This window comes from Abramis brama (assembly GCF_963993115.1).
Source record: "Abramis brama genome assembly, chromosome: 25".
Classification (NCBI taxonomy): Eukaryota; Metazoa; Chordata; class Actinopteri; order Cypriniformes; family Leuciscidae; genus Abramis; species Abramis brama.
Genome location: NC_139987.1, coordinates 11,291,670 through 11,318,615, shown reverse-complemented (window position 1 = coordinate 11,318,615; position 26,946 = coordinate 11,291,670). Strand labels below are relative to the sequence as shown.

The window sequence follows — 26,946 nt, the reverse complement described above, 5'->3', positions numbered from 1 at the left end:
CCCACTCTGACAAAGCAATTTGCTTCATCCATTTAAAGCAAAACCATCTTAAAATTAAAAAGACAAGCCAAAATGACAGTGGATAAATATGAACATTTATTTATGAACCATGCTAAAAATCAGCCTATTTGAAAAATAATGTTAGCTAATGCTAACTCCAGGTAATTTTTAAATATAAGTCCAAATATTTTTATCCAACCATCTAGTTAGATTAAATTTGATGGAAAAACAAAGGATGTGTTGTTCAGAACATGGTAACTACAGTAATTATGATAGTGAGAAGCGATGCCCCCCTGGGGGTGTTTTCCCCACAGACTAAGTTTGAACAAAATATTGTGCCATTCTGAAAATATAATTTTATTTTCCTTAAATAGCATGTACTCCCTAACTACAGGCCTTACTATTCTAACTACAGAATAGTAGTTATATAACATAACTACAATATAACATCACAGTCATATCATATGTAACTGTGATGTTCTGCAAAAAAAAAAAAAAAAAGGTTTAAAACACCTTTTTTCTTACTGATGAAAATTAGATCACTACCTGTCTAGCAATGTGTTAATGCTGATATAAAAAAGTTTTTCTTTTCAAATCTTCTATTGCGTGTCATATTTAGTGAGTGGGCTTGTGCATTTTATATTACTTCAGAAATGTGACATAATTTTCGGTAAGGGAGCATACGAATGCTGTGTTCATGCAATGTCGTAATTACGGTAAATAAAGCTCTGAATGCTTTCAAATCGCTCTCGTGGTACTTAGATGTTATACACAGATCGATCTGCACAGCGCCACTTCCAAGTCAAACACACCTTGAGTGCTTCTCAATACTCAAATTGATGCTTCCTCTTTTCCTCAGTCCTCCATCCTCCATCCCCCAGAGTCCTGCACTCTGGCGAGTACCTGATTGGTGAATCGCTAATTTTTTATTTAACAGGTGGAGTAATATGTCCGAATTCATAGTATTCATAAAACAGTAGACAAGAAGTACCCAGGTGACTTGCCACTTCCGATGGACACATTACTATCCCATGAGGCCATGGGAGAGGATTTGTGAATGGAGGTGAAGTGACACAACGGACACCGTAGGTCTCATGACAATGACAACATGGTGGATGTAGTAGCTGTCCAAATTTCATTCATATGATAGTACACACATTCATAGGCTGTGTCTCAATTAGCTCCCTAGTTCAGTAGTCAAGGCACTGATCAGGGAGTCGGCCATGTTAAAGGGGTGGTTGATTATGATTTCACTTTTCTAACTTTAGTGTGTAATGTTGCTGTTTGAACATAAACAACTTATGCAAAGTTACAACGCTCAAAGTTCAAAGCACTGGAAGATATTTGCTTTTAAAGAAATCGTTTTTTAAGGACTACAACAAACGGCTGGTAGGACAAGATTCCTCCCGGATTAGTGACATCACTAACCCTAAAATGTACATAAACCCCACCCCAATTACCAAGATCAGAGACCTTTCCCCGGACAGCACGCCAAATACTTTTTCCAATTTAATCTATCCGACTTATTTGTAAGTGTGAACCCGTGAAATATGGGCTAATATGGGTATTTTGAGCTAAAACTTCACATATACACTCTGGGGACATCAGAGACTTGTTTTACATCTTGTGAAAAGGGCATTATACCACCCCTTTAAGGGCTGTCTCAATCGCAAAATCCGTCAAGTGCACTGGAACGTTTGCTCCTTGGAAAATCCCACAATGCACCACAAAAACAATGGGACATCGTTGCTAACTAGGGGCGTTCACGCCATGTCGTAATTACCATAATGATTCTGAAATGTAAAAAGCCTTCACATGCTTGTAAACTTGTAATCACAATGTGTAAACTATTGATTTTTTGAGAGCTATGACCACGTGGCCGCTGTATCACCTTACCACTGCAGATTTATGGGGTGCTTCATAAAACTTATTTGTGCATCCTCATTTCCTTTCCTTGCTTCCTTTCCTCGTGTCTTAGCTCCTCCACCTTCGGATGAGAAGGAAGGATATACCTGTGTATCCTCGCTCATGACTAGGCTACTTCAGGAAAGCTTCCTCGCTCCTAACGGTGCAATTAGAGAATTAAGATGTCCTTTAAGATGGCTGAGATTGATCGCTTTCCGGGTCACAGGCTGGCAGAGTCCTGTTTGGTAAACCCGCACCTTCAGTAGTTTACCAGGACACCCGACCCGTTATTGGACAACAGCACTAATTTAATTCTGTAACCTGTTTAACATAAAGACCGTGACCTGAAATGACCTTAAATCTACTATACATCAGGTATAGACAATACTTATTTTCTCATGTAACACGTGCAGTCAAACCAACATTAGGCAATCTGAGTTGATGCATTTAAGAAAAATAGACATGCAGCCTAACATGGTAAACCATAGGCTACACAACGTAGCTACTAAATAATAAAAAGTAGGCATAGCCTATGATTAATTTCTGTGAACAGGTACTTTCATACAGTTCGATTCAGTGATATCAACTGAACCAATTGCTTCTCAAAATAATTAAATGGGTGTTTCTCAATACTTAAAAGAATGCTTCCTCGTTTCCTTGCTCCTCCAGCCCGTGACCTGGAAACCGATCGAATTCAGCATCCTTAAGGAAGGGACATCACAATTCTCTAAATTGCACCACGAGGAGGCGAGGCACGAGGAGTGAGTAAGCTTACAAAGTTATGAGCAAGGATGTACAGGTGTGTATCCTATGCGGAAGTCTTTCTTGTCGAGAAACCTGACGCACCAATGACATTACTCAAATAATGAACTCTAAATATTATTTATAAACAAAAAATACATATTTTCCCTCTGTCTTGCAGAACAAATATAAAGATATACAGCAAAGTAAACGAATTATAATGAATTAATTGTTTAACATAATTAATTGTTTCAGAATCGCGGAGGTGCTGCTGTAGACTAATGCTCCCAAGGTACGTGAAGCTATTTACGACCCCAATATATTGCCGACAGTCACGCACCCCACTGGACCGCCTACCGACATGGACTTCGATTTTTCGGCGTTTTCGCAATCCGACCTTCCCTGCTTCAGGCGTGTGGAGATTGTAAAAGATTTGGTCCTTACAATAAATATTTTCTATCTAATAAAGTAAAAGAAGTGTCCTTTAAAATAATAAATCAATTTTACCCTGTTAAATATTTCATGATTAAATATAAAATTAATATTGACACAAGATGCTCATTTTGCCAAGGTCACACATAAATTGTTTATCATTTATTTTGGTCATGTTTCTATACTGAACAACTATGGAAAAATATTGAAATATTTATTAAAAATAATATCCAGCAAGATATCAGTAACCTTTAAAGACATTATTTTTGGATACTTTGATTCTGCGTTCCCTACGTTCATTAAGTAGGGCTATACCAATGCGGTCAAAGTTTATATAAACAATCGCACTACTATCGTTCATGTGTTGTAAACTGGTCACGCTCTCGGTTTCACGGCAAACTGACGGAGAAACGAAAGTGAACATAATCGGCGGGCGTGATTATAAACACTGACACGCAAGTCATTTCCTCGTTGACCAGAACGATCACGATGGACGAATATCCCCTCACTGTCGAGGGAGACTGGGGAACTGAACACGCTAAAAGTGTGAAAAATAAACTTCATATTCACTTTCAGAGTAAGAAGAAATCTCAGGGAGGAGACTGCGTCGTGCAATATAATGGCGAGGGCAACTCTGCTACGATTCTGTTCAAATCATCTGACAGTAAGTGCTAAACACAAAAGCATAACATGTTAAAAAATTAAGTGCGATTAAACTCTCACGAATTAGCCTAGGCCAGGGGTTTTCAAAGTGGGGGCCGCGGCCCCTCAGGGGGCCGCAGCAAGTTGAAAAAAAAAAAGTTAAAAAACGTTAAAAAATAAATATTTGCTAATATGAGTATTGTTATGAAAAAACATTATAATAATTTGTTGCATAGCCTATCTGATATCTGATTGATCGGCTAGTGACAAGAATTGGCCGATTTTTTTAATTTGCATGTATAGTGTGTTTTAACAAGGAGTAGGCTATGTCAGAAAAGAAAATGAAGACAAAAATATTTATAGAGAATGTATCCATTTAAACTTGTTTTTATTAACCAGTTTGGGTAAAAGTGGTGTTTTATTATATATATATATATATATATATATATATATATTTATATATATATATATATATATATATATAAAATAAATATTTGTGTGTGCTGTAAAGTGGTTAGAAAAAATGAAATCAGAATCGGCTTAAATCTGTATCGGCAGGTCAAACGCAATGAAAAATCGGAATCTGCCTTGAAAATTGTAATCGGTGCATCTCATCTTTCTGATTGGCTGGTATCAAACACCATCACATAATCTGATGTTCACCTAGATGTTTTATTTATTTATTTCTACATGTGCCGTGCCGTAGTATTGTCGATGGGTTCAATACGGGGGGCCTTGGCCAGAACCTAGTGGTATTTGGGGGGCCTTGGCATGGAAAAGTTTGGGAACCCCTGGCCTAGGCTAATCTGTGAATCTTCCGATTACTACTCTTATAGCCACCGTTGTCATCCTTTTAAAGAAAAGTCAGAAGTTATGAATACTTAGCAGGCTAAACCTGAAATTTGCATACTTTGTAATGAATAAGAATAATAGCAAAATCCATGTTGTCACTCATTGTCATACATTTTAGAACATGGAGGCTATTTTGGGACCCACTACAAGATGTGAGCTTACAGCCTATCACGTAACAACATAAAACTCTGTGTTTTTTTTTTTTGTGGTATGTTCTTTGTCTTAAAGTGTTGTGATGTATCTGACTAAGTCTGATTGTTTGTGTTTAAGCCCGAGATGCCGTACTCCTTCAGGAAGAACACATTATTACTATTGACAGTCAGAAAATCAAGCTGAAAGTCTACAAACCCAGCGATATAGAGGAACAGGCAGACAGCACTGGACAAAAGGTGAGTAGACATTGCAAAATGTAGATTTAAGACCTCAATAAAACCTTAGCTTAGTGGCATAAAAAATCTAATCCTTTAGATTGCAGGTCAAACAAAATGAACAAAATGGTCTATCGTAAAATATTAATTCAGTTATGGTTGATGGTTGTCATTTCTCTATCTTGTTGAAAAATGCTTGAGTAGAGAGAACTAATAACTTGTTTAGTAGTGTTCATCATTTACATGTTTGTAAACAGTGTTGGGAGTAATACATCATGAGTTTCATAATCAGATTACTTTTTTACTTGTAAACTAACGCATTACTTTTAAATTTACAACAAAATATGAGTTACCTTTTAAAATAAATAACGTAAGTTACTTTGATTTCACATTTAATAACTGACAACTCTCCTGTCTCCATGTTGAGAGAATTCGGGAACGAGGTGCAGAGGCATTGTGTGCGCTGTGTGAACATGATTAGTTTTAAACTAAATGTGTTTCCCATTTATTGACTGACACCTCTCCTGTCCCCATGTTATTGTAGTTTAAGACTAAATGTGAGCATGAATTTACTCATCTCACTTGCACAAAAACAGATTCAGTATCCATCAAATTGAATGCAAACCTGCAATAATTAAAGGAACACACTGACTTTTTGGGACTTAGCTTATTCAGTGATAGCTTATTCACCGTATCCCCCAGAGTTAGATAAGTCCATACATACCCTTCTCATCTCCGTGCGTGCCGTAACTCTGTCTGACGCACCCACCGCTAGCCTAGCTTAGCACAAAGACTGGAGGTAAATGGCTCCAGCTAGCATACTGCTCCCAATAAGTGACAAAATAACGCCAACATTTTTCTATTTACATGTTGTGATTTGTATAGTCACAGCGTACAAATAACAAGGTGACCACCCTATTCATGTAATAGTGTCACTAACGTTACATTAGATCTAGCTAATTGGTAGGCTAGTCATCTAAAAACATAACAGAACACTTACCGCAGCCGCAGGTGATCCACTTTGTCCTGTCTGTACTATCGATGGGATGGCCGTATCCTTCAGCACACGTTTCATGGTCCGTGTGGCAAATTCCATTTTTTCAAAATAGTCATCCTCAGTGAAATGTTCTGAGCAAACACGATTGTACTTGATGATGGCTACAGGTGTTTTTGGATCTATATCCAGAGCAAGTAGCCATAGATTCATCAGGTCAGCGTTTTTTGGTTGGAACTCTATGAAACTGTCTCTCCTGTTTATTGTCGCAGCTCTTTACAATATAGGAACACCCATGATTGTAAACTATGCATTTACTATCTAGTAATTGCCAACTCTATTACTCCAACTCTGAGCGAACTCTCTGCTCCTCACCAATAAACTCCTCACCATGTTTATTAAAAACAAACAAGCCCAGCCTAGATGAGAAAACTTACATAAAAAGTAACACTATTAGTTACTTTTCAGGGAGTAATGCAATATTGTTATACATTACTTTTAAAAGTTACTTTCCCCAACACTGATTGTAAATGCTGTGCTTTCAGGTGGACCAGGCATGTGGATATCAGGAACCAAGTGAGTAAATCATCTGGATTTTGATCTCTGTCTGCATACAGTACATGCATGTGATCTTTTATTAGTTAGGTTATCATGCTGTTATTGCTGATGTACTTTTTAACACATTTGTTTTCAATGTCAAAGATATTTATTACTAAATTATATAAAACATTATTTTGTTAGTTAACAGTAGTTGATACTGTTAACTGACTTTACAAAAAAAATCATCCTTTAATGCTTTTAATCATCCTTTTTTACATCTTGCGATAACATTTTATAAATATATTTCACTTTTATTTTGCCTGAAGATCAAAGTGCCCCTCAAACTGATTTGGATGTGAAGAAGCCTCAAGAATCAAGTGCTGTGGTCCTGGAGAACCTTCCAGATGAGATTAAACAAGATGTTTTGACTCTTTTGGTGGAGAACATTACAAGTCTTTCTGAAAATGACTTTACCATGGAATTAATACCAGAATTAAGAAAAGCAGTTGTGACCTTTAAAAATCCCAGTGGTAAGTTATCATAATAACATATACATACTTTTTTTATCATAATGTAAGCATATTTCAGTTAGTCAAACTCTTTTGCACCAAAAACTTAATCTTGACTGCTTAAGCTATATGTGATGGTCTTTTTGGCCTGGAGGAAATTAGAAAACTGAAGAAAATTGTAGATCTAAAAATTTGATTTTTATAAAGTTAACACCTTTGATATTTTGCTGGTATATATAGTTGTATGCTATTATGACTTGACAGGGGCGTGGGAAGAAAGTTTAGGTTGGGGTTGCTGTGGGGTTTTTTTTGGTCACAAGTTCACAACATTTAAATAATAAATATTATCGAGACTATAAAACATGCAAAACTCCACGAAGCACAAAAAGCATATCGCTGAGAACAGTCATTTTAACAGCATACACACTATTTGATATTTGACTGCGCATCACTTTTTTTACATTATTGATACGGCTTGCAATCGTAATGCAACGGACCGGTATATGGGACATAAAAATAAAAAATAAAATGTGCAGTGTTTTAGTTATTTTTAATATTTCTTAAGTGAGCCATGGTTTAAATGAAGGCTGAAGTGCCTTGAATCTTTTTTTCTATAAATACAAGTTTGAAACCCAACCAAAGAGCAGCTTCTGGGTCCTTCCAGCAAGCCGCGCTCCAAGATGTATTCCTTGATATGTAAATAAGACTTTAAAAAAAAATAGCCCACTTAAAAAGTTTTTATCACAAATAAATTATCAAATGCTAAAAATGAATAAATTTAAATTGACAAAAATTTGCATTGAATGTACAATCCTGTGAAAACGGGGTGTTGCAGCACCTGTACTTCGCGCGCCTCTGATCAAATGCATCCGGCACATTCTGTAAACTATAATTTCTGACAGATGCAGTAAAGTTCCTTGAGGACAGCAGAACGCATAATAAGTTCAAGAAGAGTAATCTGAGGGCCTGTGCACTGGAGAGAAGCACATGTGTGCGGGTGGAGAATCTTCCAGCTGAGGCCAACAACAACAAGATGCTGCTGGAGCTGTATTTTGAGAAATGGGGTGGTCCAGTAGAGGAAGTTATCACAATTTCATCAGAACAAGCAGCCATTATTACCTTTCAGGAGGAAGAAGGTATAAATACATGTGCAGTTGCTGGTAGTCTTTGCTGTTATAATTATAGAATTGGTTAAAAAATTGTACCTCATTTTAACAATATCGTTACATTTATTCATTGTACCTGCAACTTTCATTCTTTATAGCCATAGAGAGAGTTTTGAAGCAAGAGAATAACATCTGTGAAGTTCCAGTCAAGATATATCCCTACTTTAAATCACTGGATACAGTCTTGTATAGTGGCAACAGACCACATTTGAAGCTGCCAGAACTCATTACAGTCAGTGTACATCCTGCCATCAGGGAGTTCCTACTCAAGAAAGGGGAGATTTCCTCTATTAAAGACCAGATGAGGTCACATTTCTGCAAAATGAACATGGACAAACCTGAAGCTTTGCTCAGTCCTGATCCAGCATTACTGAAACAGAAAGGAGTTACCAGAAGACACATTGATGGCTGGAGTAAGAATGCCTGTGATGCCTTCAAGAAAATAATCTCAAACTACACAACATCTGAGTGGCCGGTGTCACACCCCTTGTGGTCTAAAGTGGAGAGTGATGTAAAGGAACTGGTGAAAGATAAGGTTTTCACAGATATGGATGCCTCTAAAGGTGTCCTGACACTGGCGGGAATGATCCATGAGATAACTGGACTGAAGCCCATCATGGAGAAAATTATAGAGAGAGCAACAAATCAAATAGAGAGAGAGTCGAGTGCTGTGGTCCTGGAGAACCTTCCAGATGAGATTAAACAAGATGTTTTGACTCTTTTGGTGGAGAACATTACAAGTCTTTCTGAAAATGACTTTACCACGGAATTGATACCAGAATTAAGAAAAGCAGTTGTGACCTTTAAAAATCCCAGTGGTAAGTTATCATACATATACATATTTTTTTTTTAATCATAATGTAAGCATAATTCACTTAGTCAAACTCTTTTGCACCAAAAGCTTAACCTTGACTAGATAATGCTTGAGCTTTACATGATGGTCTTTTTGGCCTGGAGGAAATTAGAAAACTGAAGAAAATTGTAGATCTAAAAATTAGATTTTTATAAAATGAACACCTTTGATATTTTGCTGGTATATATAGTTGTACGCTATTATGACTTGACAGGGGCGTGGGAAGAAGGTTTATTTTGGGTTGCTGTTTTTTTTTTTTTTTGTCACAACATTTAAATAAGAAATATTATCAAGTCTATAAACATGAAAAACTCCACGAAGCACAACAAGTGTATCGGTGAGAACAATCGTTTAAACAGCATACACATATTTGACTGCACATCACTTTTTTGACATTATTGATACGGCTTGCAATCGTAATGCAACAGACTGGTATATGGGACATAAAAATAAAATAAAATGTGCAGTGTATTAGTTATTTTTAACATTTCTTAAGTGAGCCATGGTTTAAAATTAAGGCTTTCTAACTTTTTTTGAACCAGAAGTGCCTTGAATCTTTTTTCTATAAATACAAGTTTGAAACCCAACCAAAGAGCAGCTTCTGGGTCCTTCCAGCAAGCAGCGCTCCAAGATGTTTTCCTTGATGTGTAAATAACACTTTTTTAAAAAAATAGCCCACTTAAAAAGTGTTTATCACAAATAAATTAGCAAATGCTAAAAATGAATAAATGTAAATTAACAAAAATTTGCATTGAATTTACAATCCTGTGAAAACGGGGTGCTCCCGTGCCCCTGATCAAATGCATCCGGCACATTCTGTAAACTATCATTTCTGACAGATGCAGTAAAGTTCCTTGAGGACAGCAGAACGCATAATAAGTTCAAGAAGAGTAATCTGAGGGCCTGTGCACTGGAGAGAAGCACATGTGTGCGGGTGGAGAATCTTCCAGCTGAGGCCAACAACAACAAGATGCTGCTGGAGCTGTATTTTGAGAAATGGGGTGGTCCAGTAGAGGAAGTTATCACAATTCCATCAGAACACGCAGCCATTATTACCTTTCAGGAGGAAGAAGGTATAAATACATGTGCAGTTGCTGGTAGTCTTTGCTGTTATAATTCTAGAATTGGTTACAAATTTTTTACCTCATTTTAACAATATCGTTACATTTATTCATTGTACCTGCAACTTTCATTCTTTATAGCCATAGAGAGAGTTTTGAAGCAAGAGAATAACATCTGTGAAGTTCCAGTCAAGATATATCCCTACTTTAAATCACTGGATACAGTCTTGTATAGTGGCAACAGACCACATTTGAAGCTGCCAGAACTCATTACAGTCAGTGTACATCCTGCCATCAGGGAGTTCCTCGTCAAGAAAGGGGAGATTTCCTCTATTAAAGACCAGATGAGCTCACATTTCTGCAAAATGAACATGGACAAACCTGAAGCTTTGCTCAGTCCGGATCCAGCATTACTGAAACAGAAAGGAGTTACCAGAAGACACATTGATGGCTGGAGTAAGAATGCCTGTGATGCCTTCAAGAAAATAATCTCAAACTACACAACATCTGAGTGGCTGGTGTCACACCCCTTGTGGTCTAAAGTGGAGAGTGATGTAAAGGAACTGGTGAAAGATAAGGTTTTCACAGATATGGATGCCTCTAAAGGTGTCCTGACACTGGCGGGAATGACCCATGAGATAACTGGACTGAAGCCCATCATGGAGAAAATTATAGAGAGAGCAACAAATCAAATAGAGAGAGAGTCGAGTGCTGTGGTCCTGGAGAACCTTCCAGATGAGATTAAACAAGATGTTTTGACTCTTTTGGTGGAGAACATTACAAGTCTTTCTGAAAATGACTTTACCATGGAATTGATACCAGAATTAAGAAAAGCAGTTGTGACCTTTAAAAATCCCAGTGGTAAGTTATCATACATACAGTATACATATTTTTTTTTAATCATAATGGCCCTCATTTATCAAAAGTGCGTACACCAAATTTCCAGCGTACACCCAAAACCACGGTGACTTTGAGATTTATCAATATGGACGTTGGCGTACAGCACGCTCAAATCCTACGCCAGCTCAGGAGGTGGTGTACGCACGTTTTGAGTTAGTGTGGAAATGCGCAGAAAAACAATTCCTAACACCACAAAACGCACTGACAAACTAAAAGATATTATATATTATGACCTACTGTAAAAAACCCCCACCAATATATTAATTATAAACTTCAGTGTTTATTTTTGTGCAACATGGACTTAAATGTTTAATTTGTGTGACTTTACCAAAGCATTTGATTTGTAGGCATATGTATTCCTTCAGTTGCGAGCCTGTGCGCTTTAACTGACGTTTCAAGCCTTGTTTATACTTTCGCCTGGCTCCGCAGCGCGAGTCTCTGCAGACTGCGCGCGCACCTCCCCAAACGGACGAGTTATACTCTATACTCGACGCGCTCGCCATCGTACTATTCTTTGAAACGATGGTTAGGCCAGGGTTAGGCCCGGCAGGTGCGCACGGACTGGGTTCAGTAATGAAAGGCTTTCAATGACCAAAAAATAATTCAGACTGACAAAATAAAAATGACATTCTTCTTCTTTTAAATAATAATAATAATACAAATAATAATAATAACGACATTCTTCTTCTAAATAACAATAAGCGTCATTAATAATAAAAATAATAATAATAAGAAGAAGAATATTACAAATTGTCATGCAATTATTAATGTGAATGAATGGTACTCCACATCACATCATCATCACTATTGTACACCCCAATACATGTGAGGTGATACGAAATTAAATGCTAATTGTTTCAAAACACGTGCTGTAAAATAATGCATTGTGATAGGTAATTTGCTCATCCAAGTTTCTCTTCTTTGCCGTCTTCCATGTGTCCATGGCGTAAAATGAGGGCGTGGGGGAAGCGGAGACTTGAATATATAGGGGCGTGTTATTCTAATGACGATCGTTTTCAGCCGCGGTATTTATCAAAGGCAGGTATTGCGTACACCTGGATTTCAAAGGTACGCACAGCTTCATAAATCAGGCGGTGAGAGGAGTGTAAGCATAATCTTACGCCAACATATACGCCTGTTTCTACGCAAGAATGATAAATGAGGGCCAATGTAAGCATAATTCACTTAGTCAAACTCTTTTGCACCAAAAGCTTAACCTTGACTAGATAATGCTTGAGCTTTACATGATGGTCTTTTTGGCCTGGAGGAAATTAGAAAACTGAAGAAAATTGTAGATCTAAAAATCTGATTTTTATAAGATGAACACCTTTGATATTTTGCTGGTATATATAGTTGTACGCTATTATGACTTGACAGGGGCGTGGGAAGAAGGTTTATTTTGGGTTGCTGTTTTTTTTTTTTTGTCACAACATTTAAATAAGAAGTATTATCGAGTCTATAAACATGAAAAACTCCACGAAGCACAACAAGTGTATCGGTGAGAACAATCGTTTAAACAGCATACACATATTTGACTGCACATCACTTTTTTTACATTATTGATACGGCTTGCAATCGTAATGCAACAGACTGGTATATGGGACCTAAAAATAAAATAAAATGTGCAGTGTTTTAGTTATTTTTAACATTTCTTAAATGAGCCATGGTTTAAAATTAAGGCTTTTTAACTTTTTTTGAACCAGAAGTGCCTTGAATCTTTTTTCTATAAATACAAGTTTGAAACCCAACCAAAGAGCAGCTTCTGGGTCCTTCCAGCAAGCAGCGCTCCAAGATGTTTTCCTTGATGTGTAAATAACACTTTTTTTTAAAAATAGCCCACTTAAAAAGTGTTTATCACAAATAAATTAGCAAATGCTAAAAATTAATAAATGTAAATTAACAAAAATTTGCATTGAATTTACAATCCTGTGAAAACGGGGTGCTCCCGTGCCCCTGATCAAATGCATCCGGCACATTCTGTAAACTATCATTTCTGACAGATGCAGTAAAGTTCCTTGAGGACAGCAGAACGCATAATAAGTTCAAGAAGAGTAATCTGAGGGCCTGTGCACTGGAGAGAAGCACATGTGTGCGGGTGGAGAATCTTCCAGCTGAGGCCAACAACAACAAGATGCTGCTGGAGCTGTATTTTGAGAAATGGGGTGGTCCAGTAGAGGAAGTTATCACAATTTCATCAGAACAAGCAGCCATTATTACCTTTCAGGAGGAAGAAGGTATAAATACATGTGCAGTTGCTGGTAGTCTTTGCTGTTATAATTCTAGAATTGGTTACAAATTTTTTACCTCATTTTAACAATATCGTTACATTTATTCATTGTACCTGCAACTTTCATTCTTTATAGCCATAGAGAGAGTTTTGAAGCAAGAGAATAACATCTGTGAAGTTCCAGTCAAGATATATCCCTACTTTAAATCACTGGATACAGTCTTGTATAGTGGCAACAGACCACATTTGAAGCTGCCAGAACTCATTACAGTCAGTGTTCATCCTGCCATCAGGGAGTTCCTCGTCAAGAAAGGGGAGATTTCCTCTATTAAAGACCAGATGAGCTCACATTTCTGCAAAATGAACATGGACAAACCTGAAGCTTTGCTCAGTCCTGATCCAGCATTACTGAAACAGAAAGGAGTTACCAGAAGACACATTGATGGCTGGAGTAAGAATGCCTGTGATGCCTTCAAGAAAATAATCTCAAACTACACAACATCTGAGTGGCCGGTGTCACACCCCTTGTGGTCTAAAGTGGAGAGTGATGTAAAGGAACTGGTGAAAGATAAGGTTTTCACAGATATGGATGCCTCTAAAGGTGTCCTGACACTGGCGGGAATGACCCATGAGATAACTGGACTGAAGCCCATCATGGAGAAAATTATAGAGAGAGCAACAAATCAAATAGAGAGAGAGTCGAGTGCTGTGGTCCTGGAGAACCTTCCAGATGAGATTAAACAAGATGTTTTGACTCTTTTGGTGGAGAACATTACAAGTCTTTCTGAAAATGACTTTACCATGGAATTGATACCAGAATTAAGAAAAGCAGTTGTGACCTTTAAAAATCCCAGTGGTAAGTTATCATACATACAGTATACATATTTTTTTTTAATCATAATGGCCCTCATTTATCAAAAGTGCGTACACCAAATTTCCAGCGTACACCCAAAACCACGGTGACTTTGAGATTTATCAATATGGACGTTGGCGTACAGCACGCTCAAATCCTACGCCAGCTCAGGAGGTGGTGTACGCACGTTTTGAGTTAGTGTGGAAATGCGCAGAAAAACAATTCCTAACACCACAAAACGCACTGACAAACTAAAAGATATTATATATTATGACCCACTGTAAAAAAACCCCACCAATATATTAATTATAAACTTCAGTGTTTATTTTTGTGCAACATGGACTTAAATGTTTAATTTGTGTGACTTTACCAAAGCATTTGATTTGTAGGCATATGTATTCCTTCAGTTGCGAGCCTGTGCGCTTTAACTGACGTTTCAAGCCTTGTTTATACTTTCGCCTGGCTCCGCAGCGCGAGTCTCTGCAGACTGCGCGCGCACCTCCCCAAACGGACGAGTTATACTCTATACTCGACGCGCTCGCCATCGTACTATTCTTTGAAACGATGGTTAGGCCAGGGTTAGGCCCGGCAGGTGCGCACGGACTGGGTTCAGTAATGAAAGGCTTTCAATGACCAAAAAATAATTCAGACTGACAAAATAAAAATGACATTCTTCTTCTTTTAAATAATAATAATAATACAAATAATAATAATAACGACATTCTTCTTCTAAATAACAATAAGCGTCATTAATAATAAAAATAATAATAATAAGAAGAAGAATATTACAAATTGTCATGCAATTATTAATGTGAATGAATGGTACTCCACATCACATCATCATCACTATTGTACACCCCAATACATGTGAGGTGATACGAAATTAAATGCTAATTGTTTCAAAACACGTGCTGTAAAATAATGCATTGTGATAGGTAATTTGCTCATCCAAGTTTCTCTTCTTTGCCGTCTTCCGTGTGTCCATGGCGTAAAATGAGGGCGTGGGGGAAGCGGAGACTTGAATATATAAGGGCGTGTTAATCTAATGACGATCGTTTTCAGCCGCGGTATTTATCAAAGGCAGGTATTGCGTACACCTGGATTTCAAAGGTACGCACAGCTTCATAAATCAGGCGGTGAGAGGAGTGTAAGCATAATCTTACGCCAACATATATGCCTGTTTCTACGCAAGAATGATAAATGAGGGCCAATGTAAGCATAATTCACTTAGTCAAACTCTTTTGCACCAAAAGCTTAACCTTGACTAGATAATGCTTGAGCTTTACATGATGGTCTTTTTGGCCTGGAGGAAATTAGAAAACTGAAGAAAATTGTAGATCTAAAAATCAGATTTTTATAAGATGAACACCTTTGAAATTTTGCTGGTATGTATAGTTGTACGCTATTATGACTTGACAGGGGCGTGGGAAGAAGGTTTATTTTGGGTTGCTGTTTTTTTTTTTTTGTCACAACATTTAAATAAGAAATATTATCGAGTCTATAAACATGAAAAACTCCACGAAGCACAACAAGTGTATCGGTGAGAACAATCGTTTAAACAGCATACACATATTTGACTGCACATCACTTTTTTTACATTATTGATACGGCTTGCAATCGTAATGCAACAGACTGGTATATGGGACATAAAAATAAAATAAAATGTGCAGTGTATTAGTTATTTTTAACATTTCTTAAATGAGCCATGGTTTAAAATTAAGGCTTTTTAACTTTTTTTGAACCAGAAGTGCCTTGAATCTTTTTTCTATAAATACAAGTTTGAAACCCAACCAAAGAGCAGCTTCTGGGTCCTTCCAGCAAGCAGCGCTCCAAGATGTTTTCCTTGATGTGTAAATAACACTTTTTTTTTAAAATAGCCCACTTAAAAAGTGTTTATCACAAATAAATTAGCAAATGCTAAAAATTAATAAATGTAAATTAACAAAAATTTGCATTGAATTTACAATCCTGTGAAAACGGGGTGCTCCCTCGCCCCTGATCAAATGCATCCGGCACATTCTGTAAACTATCATTTCTGACAGATGCAGTAAAGTTCCTTGAGGACAGCAGAACGCATAATAAGTTCAAGAAGAGTAATCTGAGGGCCTGTGCACTGGAGAGAAGCACATGTGTGCGGGTGGAGAATCTTCCAGCTGAGGCCAACAACAACAAGATGCTGCTGGAGCTGTATTTTGAGAAATGGGGTGGTCCAGTAGAGGAAGTTATCACAATTTCATCAGAACAAGCAGCCATTATCACCTTTCAGGAGGAAGAAGGTATAAATACATGTGCAGTTGCTGGTAGTCTTTGCTGTTATAATTCTAGAATTGGTTACAAATTTTTTACCTCATTTTAACAATATCGTTACATTTATTCATTGTACCTGCAACTTTCATTCTTTATAGCCATAGAGAGAGTTTTGAAGCAAGAGAATAACATCTGTGAAGTTCCAGTCAAGATATATCCCTACTTTAAATCATTGGATACAGTCTTGTATAGTGGCAACAGACCACATTTGAAGCTGCCAGAACCCATTACAGTCAGTGTACATCCTGCCATCAGGGAGTTCCTCATCAAGAAAGGGGAGATTTCCTCTATTAAAGACCAGATGAGGTCACATTTCTGCAAAATGAACATGGACAAACCTGAAGCTTTGCTCAGTCCTGATCCAGCATTACTGAAACTGAAAGGAGTTACCAGAAGACACATTGATGTCTGGAATAAGAATGCCTGTGATGCCTTCAAGAAAATAATCTCAAACTACACAACATCTGAGTGGCCGGTGTCACACCCCTTGTGGTCTAAAGTGGAGAGTGATGTAAAGGAACTGGTGAAAGATAAGGTTTTCACAGATATGGATGCCTCTAAAGGTGTCCTGACACTGGCGGGAATGATCCATGAGATAACTGGACTGAAGCCCATCATGGAGAAAATTATAGAGAGAGCAACAAATCAAATAGAGAGAGAGTCGAGTGCTGTGGTCCTGGAGAACCTTCCAGATGAAATTAAACAAGATGTTTTGACTCTTTTGGTGGAGAACATTACAAGTCTTTCTGAAAATGACTTTACCATGGAATTACTACCAGAATTAAGAAAAGCAGTTGTGACCTTTAAAAATCCCAGTGGTAAGTTATCATACATATACATATTTTTTTTTAATCATAATGTAAGCATAATTCACTTAGTCAAACTCTTTTGCATCAAAAGCTTAACCTTGACTAGATAATGCTTGAGCTTTACATGATGGTCTTTTTGGCCTGGAGGAAATTAGAAAACTGAAGAAAATTGTAGATCTAAAAATTAGATTTTTATAAAATGAACACCTTTGATATTTTGCTGGTATATATAGTTGTACGCTATTATGACTTGACAGGGGCGTGGGAAGAAGGTTTATTTTGGGTTGCTGTTTTTTTTTTTTTGTCACAACATTTAAATAAGAAATATTATCGAGTCTATAAACATGAAAAACTCCACGAAGCACAACAAGTGTATCGGTGAGAACAATCGTTTAAACAGCATACACATATTTGACTGCACATCACTTTTTTGACATTATTGATACGGCTTGCAATCGTAATGCAACAGACTGGTATATGGGACATAAAAATAAAATAAAATGTGCAGTGTTTTAGTTATTTTTAACATTTCTTGAGTGAGCCATGGTTTAAAATTAAGGCTTTTTAACTTTTTTTGAACCAGAAGTGCCTTGAATCTTTTTTCTATAAATACAAGTTTGAAACCCAACCAAAGAGCAGCTTCTGGGTCCTTCCAGCAAGCAGCGCTCCAAGATGTTTTCCTTGATGTGTAAATAAAACTTTTTTTAAAAAATAGCCCACTTAAAAAGTGTTTATCACAAATAAATTAGCAAATGCTAAAAATGAATAAATGTAAATTAACAAAAATTTGCATTGAATTTACAATCCTGTGAAAACGGGGTGCTCCCGCGCCCCTGATCAAATGCATCTGGCACATTCTGTAAACTATCATTTCTGACAGATGCAGTAAAGTTCCTTGAGGACAGCAGAATGCATAATAAGTTCAAGAAGAGTAATCTGAGGGCCTGTGCACTGGAGAGAAGCACATGTGTGCGGGTGGAGAATCTTCCAGCTGAGGCCAACAACAACAAGATGCTGCTGGAGCTGTATTTTGAGAAATGGGGTGGTCCAGTAGAGGAAGTTATCACAATTCCATCAGAACACGCAGCCATTATTACCTTTCAGGAGGAAGAAGGTATAAATACATGTGCAGTTGCTGGTAGTCTTTGCTGTTATAATTCTAGAATTGGTTAAAAAAATTTTACCTCATTTTAACAATATTGTTACATTTATTCATTGTACCTGCAACTTTCATTCTTTATAGCCATAGAGAGAGTTTTGAAGCAAGAGAATAACATCTGTGAAGTTCCAGTCAAGATATATCCCTACTTTAAATCACTGGATACAGTCTTGTATGGTGGCAACAGACCACAATTGAAGCTGCCAGAACTCATTACAGTCAGTGTACATCCTTCCATCAGGGAGTTCCTACTCAAGAAAGGGGAGATTTCCTCTATTAAAGACCAGATGAGCTCACATTTCTGCAAAATGAACATGGACAAACCTGAAGCTTTGCTCAGTCCTGATCCAGCATTACTGAAACAGAAAGGAGTTACCAGAAGACACATTGATGGCTGGAGTAAGAATGCCTGTGATGCCTTCAAGAAAATAATCTCAAACTACACAACATCTGAGTGGCCGGTGTCACACCCCTTGTGGTCTAAAGTGGAGAGTGATGTAAAGGAACTGGTGAAAGATAAGGTTTTCACAGATATGGATGCCTCTAAAGGTGTCCTGACACTGGCGGGAATGACCCATGAGATAACTGGACTGAAGCCCATCGTGGATAAAATTATAGAGAGAGCAACAAATCAAAGAGAGAGAGAGAAGAACAGTGTGACAGACCATATGGAGATGTCTCCTGCCATGTACTCTCTGCTTTTACAAGATGGCCTGAAAAATGCTGTTCCTCCACACCTGCACATTGACTACGACAAAAAAATAAACAGGCTAAATGTATCAGGTATTCATTCAGAAATTCTTGCCTTCAAGAATTGGGTCCTTGAGAAGAAAATAAATATGAAACAGAAGTGCTTAAAGACTGACCGTTCAGTCCTGGAGTTCCTGAGATCAGTGAACTGTGATGAAATGTCCACAGATCTCTTTATATCTCATAGAATAACTGCTGTCTACACAATCGAAAATGAAGATGTTGTTGTGATTGGGAGCACAGAAAAAGCACTTATTAAGGCAGAGAAGAGGGTGAATATGGTTCTTACATCCAAAGACCTCATTATAGAAGATCAGGGTGTCCTTCAAATGCCAGAGTGGCAGAATCTCAAAAAACAATTGCAAGAAATGTTCAATACTTCCAAAAAGACATCTGTGTTTATTAATCTTTCACAGAGAGGCAAAATAATAGTGAATGGATTCAGAGAACCAGTGATGGAGGTCAGTGAGAACTTGGGACGTTTCATTGTAGAACACACTAGAATTAAAGAAACTGTTCGTGTCAAATCACATGCAGCAGTTGAATTCATAAAAGACAGAAAATCACAAGACTGGCAACATTTTATGAAGTCTAAGGAGGTGAAAGTGAATTTTGATTCAAAGAGACCCTGGATCAGACTGTCTGGAGAGCGTATATTTGTCCAGCCAGTTATGACTTTCTTTAAACGGTTGGCAGATTCTCTTTACACAGACACACTCATCATTAAAAAGGCAGGAGCAAAGAAGTACTTCAAGGAACAGGGTAAAATGATGCTCTCAATGCTGTTGAAGGATAAAAGCTTTGTGGTGATGCTCCAGGAAGATGACATGCTGGAAGAGGATGTTGGCAAAGTCTCCTCTCCCTCTCTTGGGGTGCACACTATGCAGCTGGGTCGAGTGACTCTGGAGGTTTCTTTAGGAGATATAACTAAAGAAAAAACTGATGCAATTGTCAACTCCTCAAATCAGACATTTTCTCTGAAAGCAGGTTAATCCAACTTCATTTCAGTTTCATTTAGAATTAATTTCACAAACAAAGAGAATTACAATGTAACTGCCAATTTATTCTTTGTAATCCAGGAGTATCAAAGGCCATTTTAGACGCCGCTGGATTACAAGTGGAAAATGAATGTTCACAGATTGGTTTGTAATCATTCAAATGTGATATTTTATCTTTTAGATTTATACGCCAACAGTGATCTAATGAACTTTATATACTATTGGTAAACCCATTTTTTTCCAATAGTGAGATCATTAAACATGCAGCAAACAGAGATTGTGACCTCAGCCGGGCGCCTGCCATGTGGAAACATCATCCATATTATTGGTCGCAAAGATCCATCTGACATTAAGGATGTCATTTTGTCTGTTCTGAAATTGTGCGAATCACGCCAAATTACTTCAATTGCCTTCCCAGCTCTTGGCACTGGTAAGATGCTTTGTCTGGTCTTATGTTTATACAGTAGTTGCAGTACATTGCTGATTATTTTCTTTTTTTTTTTTTGGTAAATTTGTCTGTAACCCTTTAGGTCAGGGAGGTGCAAAACCAGCTGATGTTGCAGATGCAATGGTTGATGCAGTTGTTGATTTTGTGAAGAAAAAGAAACCAGTGCATGTAAAGTTTGTGAAGTTTCTCATATTCCAGACGAACATGTTGGGAGACTTCCACCAAAGCATGGTCAGAAGATCTGGTGAAAAAGTAGAGGAGGATAACGATCTGTTTACCAGAATTAAAGGTTAGTAAACAATAAAAATAATGCTTTTTCTATTAATCTGAATTTGTTTTTAAATTAAAAATAATTGATCTCTATTTTTTCTATCAAACCTGCAGACTTAATTTGGGGGGGAAATTCAGAATCTCCCTCAAATGAAGAGTTTGTGATTGTGGGTGAGGAAATTGAGCCAGCTGTGTTCCAGCTGTGTGGAGAGACACCAGAGGACCTGAAGGAAGCCAGAGACATGATCAACAGCTTGATAGTACGGGAGCATCTGACCGTCCCAATCCGTGATCCAGCCATTGCTCATTTCACAAAGGAGGATGTAGAAATACTGAACGGCATGCAGAGGGAGTTCACAGTCAGTGTCCAACTTGAGAAGAAAGGCCAAGACTCTGTCGTCACATTGGAGGGACTGACAAGAGACGTTCACAGCGCAGAGAATCGTATTCGGGACATGATCCGCAAGGTGGAAAGGAATGATAACCGAAGACGTGAGGCATTTATGATCAGCAGTGTAGCCAAGTGGCAATATCAGGAAAATGGACGCAGCATCATAAACTTTGATATGCTGACTAATTATGACCTGGAAAAGGCCTTTCAGAACCAGCAACCTTCAGTGAGAATCAAGATTAATAATGATGATTATGATGCCGATTTAGTTCGCAAAGAGGCCAGAAGAGGGAGAATGAGGATTGAACTAAATAGAGTAGATCTGCAAGGTGTGAATATTTTATCATTTAGACAATGATCTAAAGGCTATCATGTACAAAGATTAGTTATTCATGTTTTTGTTCTTGCCCATAGTTGCAGCTCGAAGTTCTTTGCCTTCACACTGGAAGGACATGAAAGGAAATTCGGTTGTTCTTGTAAAACTCACAGCAGGCTCGACTGAATATGACGAAGTGGAGAAAGAGTTCAGAAGAACCCGACTACGTTCTAACATCATTAAAGTAAGACTAGACTAAGGAGAAGGAGGAATGTGTATTTATTAGTTTTGAAAGGTTTTGGTTTTATAATTTAGCACTATAGTCAGGGGCGGATTAAGGTGGTCAGGGACCCCTAGGCTGCTCTTTGTGTGAGGCCCCCCCTAAAAATGTATTTAGTAGTGCCATGCATGGTCCACACGCAACTACGGTGAACTGGCATACACACATTGGCCCTCATTTATCATTCTTGCGTAGAAACGGGCGTATATGTTGGCGTAAGAGAGAGCCAACACTACAATGTTTCCTTTACATTCCTTCAAGTGGTGGCCAATTCACATCTAGGCCAATTAGGGTCTTTTTTTTTTCGCGGCGCGGTTATGGGTTTGTTTTTCTTCAAAAAAAAAAAACTTTTAATATATTTTAATTTGTCAAGAATTGTAAAAAATCGTCAATAAGCTCATAATTTGTGCTAAAATAGTCTAAATGTTTAGTTTTAAGAACAATTTTAAAAAGCTGGTTATGTCCATTTTGATGTTTCTGTGCAAGTTCAGCAGACAGTGAGGTTCGGGTTTGTTCCGATCAGAGCTCGTGAGCGGAGAGCGCATTTCTGAATATATACTCGTTCATTCCGCAGGGTCGCACGCTCAACACAGAAGAATGTCCTGCTGCCTGGCTCGAAAATATGTGGAATAAGGGCTGCTTCCGACTAAATTTTTTTCTAGTCGACTAGTAGTTGTTCATTTAAGCCATTCGTGGACAAATCGCCCCTTTATATTAATTTAATTACTTAGGCTATACGGTATGATACCCTGAGAGCGTTTACATATAGCCGCATTCAAGCGCACGAACGCACGCACGCATAAAGCTTGCCACAAAGAACCGGTAAAAGTAATGATTATGAATGTGTCTAAAAAGCAAGGACACATTTAATTATTTATTGATTTCTGTGTCGCTGCAAAGATGACGATGCTGACTCGCCATGAACGCCAGAGAGAAATGCACATTTCAGATGACATATTCAGAGAGTAGCCTATTCCTTTTGGTTTTGAATATTTTCGTTTGCAAGTAGACATTTCAAGCTTTCTATAATAGATAGCCTATATTTCTCAAATCTGTGAGGCACAAGCTGAGTTTCGGCGCCCTCCAGTTCACGTGCAATGCAAGTGATCGTGTTGGCGCCTTATTACATTGTCTGCTATATATTTTCTTCTTATTTAGTAAATACAGGCAATTGGTTGATAAAACATTGATCAAAATTAAGATACAATTTATACAAAACGAAAATCTTTTAAAAAGAGACTTTCTACAAAACAAGACTCAATGAAGTGGTCAAAATCATGTTTTACCCACTCCATGTCTCCAGACATTGCGCATCTCATGATGTATAATATCTTTCTCATGCTGCATGCTCACTTTCATAATCAACATTGATTAAATTAAAAAAACATAATGACGTCAAATATGTTCTAACCAGCCCTCGGCCCTGTTGCAACAGTCGTTGTTTAGGTAGGCTACCTTAAATGCGCACGTACAGTCTCGGAGTCATCGCTGCAACCAGGAGATGAAGAGAGCTGAGATCCACATCACCTATCACATCTTCGTCTCTGCCACCCCAGAATACTAGCGCGGCTAGCGCAGCTAGCGGGACCAGCACCGTTGCTAGGAGGGCGCCAGCGCCTCTGCCTCTCAGCGTCTCTGCCTCGCGAGTGGATGATAGCTCTGAAGACGCCTAGCAATGGTATACCTTTAGTGGTAGTATACCTTTAGTTAAGTTATGCCTATGAGTCTTCGTAGTGCGCTAAGAGACAGCGTTATCGGGAAACGCAGCCCAGGTATGATGATGCGTAATGGGGATTCCAAAGCGCTCTTCTTTGGTCAGAACCATGGAGAGCGATCGCGGATAGGTCCGTCCTATGCACCGAAACTTTTTACAATGCAACAAAATATTTAAAGAGCATCAAGCTATTAAAATCTATATTATGTATACGCACATATAATATAACAGTATAGGCCTATTAGTCAGTAATTTTTATTAGGTTAAACAGTGATTCGATAAGGTTTTTAATTTAAGGCCCACCCACAATTGGTCTGGCCCATCCAAAACTGGAATCCTGGCGCCGTGCCTTTGCGCTTAAGTAAATTTAAAAAAATTAAAAACATTGTCTGGCCAATCCGAGGCCCCTGCACACGTGGGGCCCCTAGGCTGCAGCCTAGGCAAGCCTGTGCATTAATCCGCGCCAGACTATAGTAATAGTGTAATAATAATGTTTTATTAAGCTGAATGTTTATTCTTGTCTTCAGATTGAAAGAGTTCAGAACAGCGCACTTTGGAGAAACTACATGATCAAAAAGGAAGAACTGGAAGACAAAAACAACCACAAAAACAATGAACAGCGTCTCTTCCACGGCACTGGCCCTGATAAAACAGATCTGATCAACCACCACGGCTTCAATCGCAGCTACGCTGGGGCACATGGTATTAGTCTGTTACTATGTTCAGTTCAGGGAAGCAGAATTGGCAAACATTAAACATAAACTTTAATACTAAAATAAATAACAAAATGAAAAGAGTAGCAGTTGGCAAGAATATACAGCTCATAAAAAACAATCAAATAACAACTTAAAATGTCCCAGGCCTGGTCCTCTTTCACCCTTCACTGTCCTCACTCTGCTCCAGTGGCTTTTGGCCCCGCCCTGCTCCCGACACTGTTAAATCCAGCATAAACTTTATTTGCACTTGTATCAATTTGTCTTTTAAACCAATATTCTATTTCTCTTGTTCTGTTTTTAGGAGCCTTGTATGGGAATGGTACATATTTTGCTGTGGACCCGAGTTACTCAGCCCAAGGCTATTCTAAACCTGATGTCAACGGACATAAATGCATGTACCTCGCCAGGGTGCTTGTAGGTGATTTCACTCAAGGAAAACGAGGCCTTCCTGTTCCCCCTCCGAAGAGCTCCAATAGTGCTGATCTTTATAACAGTGTGACTGACCGCATAAACAACCCAACCATGTTTGTGATCTTCAATGATGTACAGGCTTACCCAGAATACCTAATCACCTTCCAGTGATTTGTTGTTTTTGTTGCTGTTTTGATTAGGTTGAACTGAGTGGTGTACAACCTGTAAAATATTTACTAGCAGGAATTACAGAAATTATTGCAATAATCTTTGCTGTGGCAAATGGGAATAAGGAAAAAAAAAAAATAGAGGACAGTAATGTAATCCTTAGATTAGGCATGGCTTTGTCCAAACCTAAGCACATTCAGATATTTCTGATTCTGATCTATTTTGATTTAATCTTGTGGTTCTCTTTCAATCTTCGGGTTAATCAGCAACATATTTGTTTTTAGCCTGTTAATTTAACATAATAAATAAAAACCAATAAGGAAAATTATTTTTGATGAGCATTTCTGTTTTACAGTGGATGAAAGAGCACATTGATTCAAATTATATTTTGTAAATGTAACAAAAGTGTTGACTGAAATACCATTAGCAAATAAAACATTATTTGAAACATTTCAAATAAGTCTAATTTTACTGTACGTCACTGTATACATCTCTGTATAATGTTACAGTTAACTGCTAAAGTCGACTCACCCAGGGCCGGATCTAGGCATGGGCAGGGGTGGGATGAGCCCCCCCTAAACACCTGTCTTGGCCACTCAGTCACAACAGGCAAAGAAAGCATTAATCAGTTTTTTTTTTGTTTTTTTTGTGCATTGTCAAAAGCAAAAGCTGTGTGTTGAGAAATTTAGGGAATTTTGCCGCAGTGGTTGAAAGTCACTAATGAAATGGCCTCGGTGTTGCAGAAAAGCAGAGGCTGTCAGTCACGAGCGAAAACAAGCATAAATATTTCCATGCAATGCACACATTTTATTCATGTGGAAGTATCTATTTTCTGTACATGTGCAAGACTTCCGATTCCTTCTGATGTTATTGCCAACTATGTCAATATAATAATTAAATATTAGTGCATTTGGAATGTCTAGGTAGCATATATACAGGGGGGAAATAAGTATTGAACACGTCATCATTTTTCTCAGTAAATATATTTCCAAAGGTGCTATTGACATGAAATTTTCACCAGATGTTGGTAACAACCCAAGTAAGCCATACATACAAAGAAACAAACAAAAATAAGTTCAGAAATTAAGTTATGTGTAATAATGTTTTCTTTGAGACAACAGAACCTGCTATCTGCAGGTCTTTTTGAAGCTCTCCACAAGTGATCCTTGGCTCTTGGACAGCTCTTCTGATTATTCGTTTCACTCCTCTATCAGAAATCTTGCGAGGAGCACTGGTCGATGCAAATTTATGGTGAAATTATTGTCTTTCCACTTCCGTTTTATTGCCCCAAAAGTGCTCACTGGACCATTCAGAAGCTTAGAATGGCGCCTATAACCAATGCCATCATGTTTTGCAACAATTAGGTTGCTAAGGTCTTGAGACAGCTCTTTGCTTTTACCCATCATGAGATGTGTCTTGTGTGACACCATGACAATGAGACCTTTTTGTAGGCCATCATTTGGGACTGAACCAGCTGTTATTAATTTCCACTGACAGGGGGCTGGATTGCTTTTTAATTACTGTAAGTTTTCAGCAGTTGTCTTGGCTTTCCATGCCTTTTTGTGCCTCCCTTTCTTCATGTGATCAATACGTTTTCCCTGTGTCATTTAACATTATTACACATAACTTAATTTCTGAACTTATTTTTGTTTGTTTCTTTGTATGTATGGCTTACTTGGGTTGTTACCAACATCTGGTAAAAATTTCATGTCAATAGCACCTTTGGAAATATATATTTACTGAGAAAAATGATGACGTGTTCAATACTTATTTCCCCCGCTGTATATATATACCATTTGTATATTGTTGAATCTGGTTTTATAATTCAATAGTCATTGCAGGCCATTCTTAATGTATTATGCATTCATACAGTTATTTTCTCAAAGTGTGAAATGAGCCCTGGTATCCACTGCATGTTTCGTTGAATAGCTATGAGTCTGTTTCTTTTAGAAGGGCATTCATTGTTCAGACAAAAGGCAAATCCCCCTGATTACTGCGTCTACAGCAGAGCAGCTGTGCGCATGCCCGACGGAAATCCCGGTTCAAGGCTGGGTAGAGAATGGGGTTCAGTGCAGAGTTGAGGTATCCCAACCAAAGAACGATAGAGTGAGTCAATTTGTTCGGATGGGTCTCTGCAAACATTCCCATGTATGTGAAGTAGGTCAA

The 26,946-nt window shown here is 38.0% G+C and overlaps 1 protein-coding gene across 1 annotated transcript; it reads left to right on the top strand.

Annotated features, from left to right (window-relative positions):
* Positions 1-3,519: 3,519 nt before the first annotated feature.
* On the top strand, positions 3,520-25,234 carry LOC311076736 (protein mono-ADP-ribosyltransferase PARP14-like). Its single transcript, XM_084105147.1, has 21 exons — positions 3,520-3,742; positions 4,843-4,961; positions 6,480-6,510; positions 6,801-7,004; positions 7,886-8,119; positions 8,248-8,967; positions 9,842-10,075; positions 10,205-10,924; positions 12,964-13,197; positions 13,327-14,046; positions 16,086-16,319; positions 16,449-17,168; positions 18,040-18,273; positions 18,403-20,055; positions 20,148-20,210; positions 20,314-20,496; positions 20,597-20,803; positions 20,899-21,504; positions 21,590-21,735; positions 24,013-24,187; positions 24,503-25,234. Exons 1-21 carry the CDS (start codon positions 3,568-3,570, stop codon positions 24,781-24,783), a joined length of 7,893 nt encoding a protein of 2,630 aa, XP_083961273.1. The 5' UTR covers positions 3,520-3,567; the 3' UTR covers positions 24,784-25,234.
* Positions 25,235-26,946: the final 1,712 nt, after the last annotated feature.